The sequence below is a fragment of the Leucoraja erinacea genome, unplaced genomic scaffold, assembly GCF_028641065.1.
Source record: "Leucoraja erinacea ecotype New England unplaced genomic scaffold, Leri_hhj_1 Leri_1276S, whole genome shotgun sequence".
In the NCBI taxonomy this organism is placed as follows: domain Eukaryota; kingdom Metazoa; phylum Chordata; class Chondrichthyes; order Rajiformes; family Rajidae; genus Leucoraja; species Leucoraja erinaceus.
In genome coordinates this window covers 35343-43554 of record NW_026575535.1, presented here as the reverse complement: position 1 = coordinate 43554, position 8212 = coordinate 35343, and the positions used below count along the sequence as shown (strand labels likewise).

Genomic DNA, 8212 nt, shown 5'->3' with positions numbered 1-8212 from the left:
CAGGGTCAAGCTCTTGAAAGAACCACTAAGCCACTTCAAATTTGATATCGCATTCTTCCTACAGACTCTATCTCAGATCTCTACAGCAGATGTAACTAATTTATATCTGTGTATTGTAGCAGTGAACCGAGAATTAGAACCCGACTGTACAAATCGCCATCATTCTCTCTCCTTAATAAACAATTATCCTTCGTACTATCCTTACTATATTTACTAGCTACAATCTCTCAGTTACTATCCATAGAAACTATTTTATAACCTGCAGAATTCTGCACTGCATACTCAAATTCAGTCTATCGATGTAGGACAACGTTGTATAACAATTGGCCCCCAGTATCCTATCAGTGGGGGAAGGGAAATACGGCACCTGAAGAAAATAGACAATAGATGCAGGAGTAGGCCATTCAGCCCATCGAGCCAGCACCGCCATTCAATGTGATCATGGCTAATCATCCCCAATCAGTACCCCGTTCCTGCCTTCCCCCCATATCCCCTGACTCCTCTATCTTTAACAACTCTATCTAGCTCTCTCTTGAAAGTGTTTGTCTAGCTCTCTCTTGAAGGTATCGTTCTAAAAAGAAAATAAAGATGGCCGTCAGGAAACAGCAGATGTTTTCAATGGTTAAAAGAGTCACCGTGTAAACATCTCTACCACTGGGCAACTCTGTTTTTCAGTTCAAGGACATTTGGTGACTCACCTGAGCAGATGAGACCGACGTCGTTTCCGTGTGAACAACTCATCTGATCCCTGGGTAAGACTGGACAATCACTTAATCGGGACTCGTTCCCCCGACAGTGGTAGTTCTCCTTCCACACGGGGCCGGATCCTCGGCCAAAGTGAGTAACTCCGGGAGTTGCGGCCACTGCACCACAATGTAGTTGTTCACAGACCACGCCGGCATCAAGCAAGCTAAAGTACTGATCGCAAACTGTCCCCCACTCGTCTCCGTGTAGAACCTCCACCCGGCCAGAGCATCTATCCTTCCCACCCACCAGTCGTGGGCCATGGTTCCCTGTTTTTATGGGACAAAATGACAGTTCAATACACAATAAGAATAGAGAAAAATATTGAAAGTTAGAAATTGTTTGTTTATTTTTCTCATTTTCTAAGCGGCCACCTTCAAAGTGTGTGCGCGCGGTGATATTTCAATACACACAGTGAATGGTTACGGTCTTCAACTCGGCACGTCGGGACCGTCAGTTTCACATTATTTAGTTTAAAGTCCTGACCAATTAAGTTCAGATCTCATCTGGAATACTTGTGGCTTTGGAGCGTTCACCAGAATAGAGTGTACACCCGACCTAATTGATGGTCTCGTATAGTGTAGCCTACATTGTTCAACACGGTACTACATATATGCCATATATTTTGCCCACTCGCTTTTCCGTATGTTTTAGAAGGAACTGCAGATGCTGGTTGATGTGTTGTCCAATGCATGTGAAAGACACTGATCCGATCAGGCAGCATCACTGGACAACATGGATATGTGACATTTCGGGTCGGGACCCTTCTTTAGCTTGAAGAGCCCAGACCTGAGACGTCTCCTATCCATTTCCACCAGAAATGCTGCCTGACCCACTGACTTACTCCAGCATTTTGTGTATTTTACTGTAAACTAGCATCTGCAGTTCCTTCTTCCAACATCTTGCGTCATGGCATTAGCAATGTTGAATATGTTACTCTTAACAGCACCAGCTAACACCCCCCCCCTCCCCCCTACCCAGCAACCCATTGTACCCATTGATATAGATTGTGTAGAGATGGAGTTCAAACATTGATTGCCGTGGCATCCTCTCGACATAACCTGCCAGACTGTTTGGACCCATTCATTCCTCACCCCACTCCCTTGTCAAGAGTGTTTTGTTGTCATTTGTCTCAGATAGAACCATGAAATTCTTAATTGCTGCAGCACAACAGAATATGTGTTAACTGTCTGTTTGATGCTGATCAGTGTGTGATCTTCAATGTCATTTCTTCTAACCCTATTCAACAAACTCCCCTGTAATACGTATACGAACACGTCCTGAATCATAAGAATACCTTTTCTGAAAATTCTTCTTTATCTGCCGTGAGAAATACACTTACAAATAGCTTCAGTGGATTCGTCAAACATGACTTCACGTTGAGCAATTCAACCCAACGTTACTTATTATTTTCAGTGCTTCAGATGACACATGTTATTGTGAACTCCACCATTCGTCCAAGGCCGGAACAGATCGGCTGTTCGTGTTTTCTCTATCCTTCCTCTTTTCAAAGAGTGAATACCGAATGTCTACGCTGCAATCTGCAAGACCCATTGCAGAAACTATACGTTGTTGGATATTGTTGCGAGAGTGCCCTTTGCTTCAATTATAGTATGATGTGGATCTTTGGATCCATGGAATTGTCAGGTATTCAGGCTCACTGTCCTCTCTGGTATTATTTCGTCACTAATATATTTTATATTCCTTGCTCGTTTTGTGTGGGCGTTTGGTTTTCCAGCATTTAAACACGTTTACTTTTATTTGCTAAGATGGAATCAACATTTTATAAAATTCATCGGCAAAATAATTTCCGTATTCCACTGTTTAAATTCTCCCCACGTGTGGGTAAGTTGCAGTGTTTTCTTCTCTCATTGTTGTCCCTTTTCATATCTGTCCTTTGCCGAAATCTAATTTATTCTTGTCACCGCTTATTCTGAAAACGTTAACCCATCCCATCAAATTTCAATTTTGCACGGATTACATTTCCCCCCCTATATGTCGGCAAATAGTTGATATTTCCCCTTGCTAATATTGTCCTTTGCTGAATTCTACAATATTCAAATTCATCATGCATAATGTTGTCATTGAAAAAATATCAGATACAACCACTCGTTCCCCCACCCCCCCCCCCCTCTCCGGACTATTATATTTGTTCATTTTTCCTGTAGTCTAAGATCTATATCCGTTTCCCGGTGTGTGTTGGGCGAGGTCGAGGACAGATGAAACCAGATGTTTGGATGAAACCCATTATGACATTGTATATTTCTACATTAAAGCAATGGATTTACTACGATCCATTTCCCATTCGTTTACTTCGCTCCTGACTCCTGTTGGGTTCGCATCCCCATAACACACTGGTTTAAACCTTTGTTATGGAGAAAAATAAAGTATTCTTGTTCCCCATCCTCTCCTCCTGCCAATGCTCAGGATCTCATTTGTTCAAGAGCCGTCACCGTCTCCACTTCATTGATTTATTCAGTTGGGCATTTTGTCTCCACACTGTTATCAAGTGCTGCTTCATCTTGCCGTGATACGGTCTCTGATTACACAGGGATGTTCTTCACTCTCAGTGATCAGGATGTTATTTCCTTGTACATTATTGTAAATGCTGATGGGAAGTAATCGTTCACTGCGCTATTTTCTAATGCACTAATTGGTTCCCCATTTATAATAGGATCATATGACAACAAAATCATTCCTAACAAAAAATGTAAATCATGGGATAAATTTACTTTTAAACGTCATGCATTTTTCTGCCGTCTTTTTGATTGGGATTCATTGGACAATCGCTGTTGCATCGCATGGATATCACCATCTAAAGATATTGTTAATTTCCTCCTTCTGAACTCCACATTGTAAACCATCAATAATGTTGGACTATAGGAAATTATTCAAATTGTTTTAGCCGATTAAAACGTTTGCCAATATCACATCAAAGTCGTTCACTGGTCAATTATATTCCAGCATTTTATAACCATTTGATAAAAGTAAATGGCGAGATCTCATCCCTATCTTCCAAGTATAATGAGTGTTTATTAATAATTAGTTTCCAAAGCTGGCACTCACCAGAACAGATCACACTGACATCGCTCGTGTGGTTGCAATGAAGAGTTCCTAAAGAACGCGGACAGTCCCACAGGCTTGTCTCATTCCCCTTACATTCAAATACATCGCTCCGTACAAGGCCAGTTCCCTTTCCAAAATAAGCCCCTGTCGGAACAGACACGGCGACTCCACAATGAAGCTGACTGCACACCACATTGGCATCGTCCATATCCCAGGCCAGGTCACACACGGTTCCCCAGGTTTCACCATACTGCACTTCCAGTCTTCCCGAGCACTGATCATCTTTGGATACCAATCTTAGCTCTCTGTGATCTGAGAAAAAAAAATAAAAGATAGTCATGAAAGCCACAATTATGAAGTTAATTTACAAAAACATCCCTGAAGGTTCAGCACAAATCTGACGTTGAAATCAGTCCCTTACTAATGATATCTGTGCTCCCCTTCTCCTTCCTCTATCACGATGCGCTAACATGCTGAGTACTATATTCTGCTCTCTGTAACTTCCTCTTTACACTATATATTGTATTTGATTATAAATATGCGTTGTGTATCTGATCTGTTTGCATAGCATGCAAAACAAAGCTTTTCACTCCACCTCAGTAACGTCACAATGATAAACCTAAACATAATCCTATGTCGAATATAATTATTATTTATAGAACATTCCGTCCTGCAGAACTTGACAAACTCCACAGGCAAGACTGTGCTAACTGACCCAGTGTATCTGTCTGCTCCTGTTCCATTAAACGAATTCTAAGTACAAACTGTGGAAAAAAGAACCATATACCATTCGGCCCACGTCTGCTTCACCGTTAAATCGTGGCTGGTCTAGCTTCCCCTCTCAACCCCTTTCTCCCCATAACCCCTATTAAACAAGAATCTGTCAATCCCCGCCTTACAATTATAAGACAATTACAATTACATTTATCCATTGACTTGGCCTCCACAGCCGTCTGTGGCAATTAATTCTGCAGATTTATCATTAAAAAATCTCCAGACTGGTGTGTGGAAAAGTAAGTTTTCTATCATTATGCTATTGAGATGTATATTTTGGCAAATAATAAAATGTCCTGACAGCTTCAACACCCACTCCCTTTCAAAGATATTGTCAATTTGCTGATGTTGATTATGTCCAATTAACAGCTAACAATTATGCCATTCCTTGGCTTGCATCTGAGTAAAATGTAATTCAATACCTACGTATGGTTTGCGATTATTTTAATTATGAATTTAGCTTCAGAAGCGTTTTATTTTTGCATGTAAAAACCTACTTGAGAACCATTGGTGATTTAAAAAATTTACAGCCAGATTTTTCACTTCTGAAACTTTTTACATACCAAAGGAATCAAGAAAAAACACAAATAATGCCTCACTGTTGATGAAATGCAGTGAGCAAACACGATAATTCCCAATATTTTCAATCTTGATATCTACACGGCCAATGTTCGCCAACCACTTTATCTGTTGTTGTCCCTTCAGCTCTCGCTTCTCTCTACCATCATTTCTCTTCACTTTTGGAATTCTGAAGTAGGATAAATGTCTCTCACGGTTACCCCGATTTCCACAATTATTTACAGCCCAAAAATGGACAATTTCGGCGGTTTTTAACAGGTAAGAAAGTGCGCGTATCGTGTGTTAACAGTGGAGCTGCTCCATGTGTCACGCCCTTTGACCCGATGACCCGACGTGCAACCCCCCTATTCCTCTCTCACCAGCTCAGTTCCTCCAGCCGCGTGTTTCTTGTCCCCGTCATTGTACCGGGTGAGAGTATTTAATGCTCCCGGTTGTGTTTGTTTCATTCAAACCAGAATGTGAGATCCAGAAGCGAAATTTGATTCCAATTGGACAGGAATAAAACGGACAGACACTGGATTTAATTTCACACCACTCGCCGCGGGCGGTCAGTCCGAGTCATTTACATCCAGGGCATCCCGGAAATCACCAAACTGTGGATCAAAGAGAGAAAAAGCTGATGTTTACCTTCGCAGATAACGCCGGCATCGTTGGAGTGTGGAGCGTCATAGAGCCCCCATGTCCGTGATTTACACTCCCGTAGAGCGGCCTCGTTCCCGCTGCATTCAACATTATACGTCAACAACGGGTCCGGACCCCGGTCCAAAGTGAGCTCCGCCCGGGGCTTTCACCGCGGCGCCGCAGTCCAGCTCCCGACACACCACCGCCGCGTCCTGCAGGTCCCAGCCGCCATCATACACAGTTCCCCACTTCCCCTTGTAGTGAACCTCCACTCTCCCGGCGCATGGACTGCCCCCGTTCACCAGCCTCAACTTCACGCTTTCTGAAAACAAAAATCAGAAAATAGAAGAACAAACGTTGCCGCCGGTTTGAGCCGCGGGTCAGTCGGCGCCCCGCACACCGCGCTCCCAGCCACCCCTAGCTCCAACCATTCAAAGTCCACATGTACCACGGAATGATCAACGGGAGCGGCAGACCCCGAATGAACTGTGAACAGTGTCAACAATATGCAGTAAGCTGGTAACCGTCCGGAGAACCGGGATCACCCGGTCATTCTTGGGATGAAAGCGGCGCCCGAGCAGGCAGGGTGAGCTGCGGACACAGAGTGCTGGAGTAACTCAGCGGACACCCACCCATGTTCTCCTGAGATGCTGCCTGTCCAACCCAGTTACACCAGCACTGTGATTTTTATTATAAACCAGCATCTACAGTTCCTTGTGTCTCCAAGTTCAACTGCAGGTTCGTTTTCATTCTCGGGAGAGCGGCTGATGAGCTGCGCGGGTCAGTGCCCCGCTGTACTCAAAGCTCATGTGACGGGCAATGGAACCCAAACGTGTTAGAGGTGTGAAGGCATTCCTGGAATTGGACGCCAAAGGTGAAAGATCCGGACTGGGACTCCACAGTGGGATGAGCAGTGAGAACACGCTTGGAACCGGGAACCATGTCAGCAGAGTCGACTCCCCACACTGCGCGCTTCAGGGACATTACTGATCATCTCTCCGTCTGTAGACGGCAGTCACCTCGCAAGTAGCATTAAAGGTCTTCAGTAACAATCAGTCTCAGTAGCCGCACTCTTAACGCAGTGAAAGTTAAGCGAGGTTACCTGAAGGGTCCGCCTGACAATCCCCGGGGCGGCCTGAAATGAGAAATAAAGAATGAGATTTGACTGTGTGACGGGTGGAGTGATGGGGTTGGGATGTTGGAGCGAATGGGTCCATGGGGAGGTGGGCATCTCATTAATGAAACCATCACCGGAAAAAGTCCCGATAGTAACCTGAGAGGCAGCGTTCCGAACCGCTACAGAGAATTGTTTCACCTTCCCACCTGCTTTAAAAAAGCATCTTTAAAAAAGTAACATCTAAAAGTTACTGTAAATGAGTATCAGCAGTAAAAAAAAATCGTATCCTGTCTCTTTTGTAATGACATGTATTGTTAGATCTACAGAGATCTGGATACAATTTACCGATGTGGTAAATTTGGTCCATGACGGCCAGATTATCCCATCTAAGCAAGTTCCATTTGCCCACGTTTGGCCCATGTCTCTCTAAAACGTTCGAATGCTTGTACCTGATCACTGAATTTTAAACGCAGTAAGTACCTTAAATACTCTGCCCCAGCTGCCTCCCCTGGCAGCTTGTTCCATATACCCACCACCCTGTGTCTGGAAAAAACGCCCCTCTGGATCCTTTCCCGTCTCATCTTAGAAACATAGAAACATAGAAAATAGGTACAGGAGTAGGCCATTCGGCCCTTCGAGCCTGCACCGCCATTCAATATGATCATGGCTGATCATCCAACTCAGTATCCTGTTCCTGCCTTCTCTCCATACCCCCTGATCCCTTTAGCCACAAGGGCCACATCTAACTCCCCCTTAAATATAGCCAATGAACTGGCCTCAACTACCTTCTGCGGCAGAGAATTCCAGAGATTCCCCACTCTCTGTGTGAAAAAGGTTTTCCTCACCTCGGTCCTAAAAGATTTCCCCCTTATCCTTAAACTGTGACCCCTTAAACCTTTAGCCTCTGTTATTTTAATTTCTCCTATCCTGGTTTAAAATACTCGGTGCCATTCACCTTATTAATCCCTCTCGTGATTATATGCGCCTCCATCGCCCCTTGGTCTCCTGCGCTCCAAGGAATAAAGTCCTAGCTTGCCCAATCTCTCTCTACAGCTCGGGTCCTTAAGTGCTGGAAACGTTCTCGTAAATCTTCACTGCATTATTTCCATCTTAATGGCATCCTTCCTACACCAGGGTGACACTTTAGAACGACAGGGAACAATATACATGGAAAGTGGGCCGTCGGGCCACGACAACTCTCCTATCGCCTCTGGTGAACTATCAGGTTCGGGCACATTTTACGTAGGATTGAAAATACATTGTGTTGCCACTCTGATATTTCGCATGGGAAATTTTATAATGCAATTCACA

The 8212-nt window shown here is 44.0% G+C and overlaps 1 protein-coding gene across 1 annotated transcript; it reads right to left on the bottom strand.

Annotated features, from left to right (window-relative positions):
• Positions 1–575: 575 nt before the first annotated feature.
• LOC129715605 (deleted in malignant brain tumors 1 protein-like) lies at positions 576–7268 on the bottom strand. Its single transcript, XM_055665483.1, has 6 exons — positions 7247–7268; positions 6887–6919; positions 5985–6106; positions 5791–5947; positions 3811–4122; positions 576–1013 (listed from the first exon to the last, which is right to left on the bottom strand). Exons 1-6 carry the CDS (start codon positions 7266–7268, stop codon positions 649–651), a joined length of 1011 nt encoding a protein of 336 aa, XP_055521458.1. The 3' UTR covers positions 576–648.
• Positions 7269–8212: the final 944 nt, after the last annotated feature.

Coding starts and splice junctions, on each gene's coding strand:
- LOC129715605 (XM_055665483.1), bottom strand. CDS start 7,268: ATGGACCAAATTTACCACATCG. Junction 6,920..7,246: donor GGACCAAATTTACCACATCG/GTAAATTGTATC, acceptor TTCTCATTTCAG/GCCGCCCCGGGGATTGTCAG. Junction 4,123..5,790: donor TGCCGGCGTTATCTGCGAAG/GTAAACATCAGC, acceptor TTTTTTTCTCAG/ATCACAGAGAGCTAAGATTG.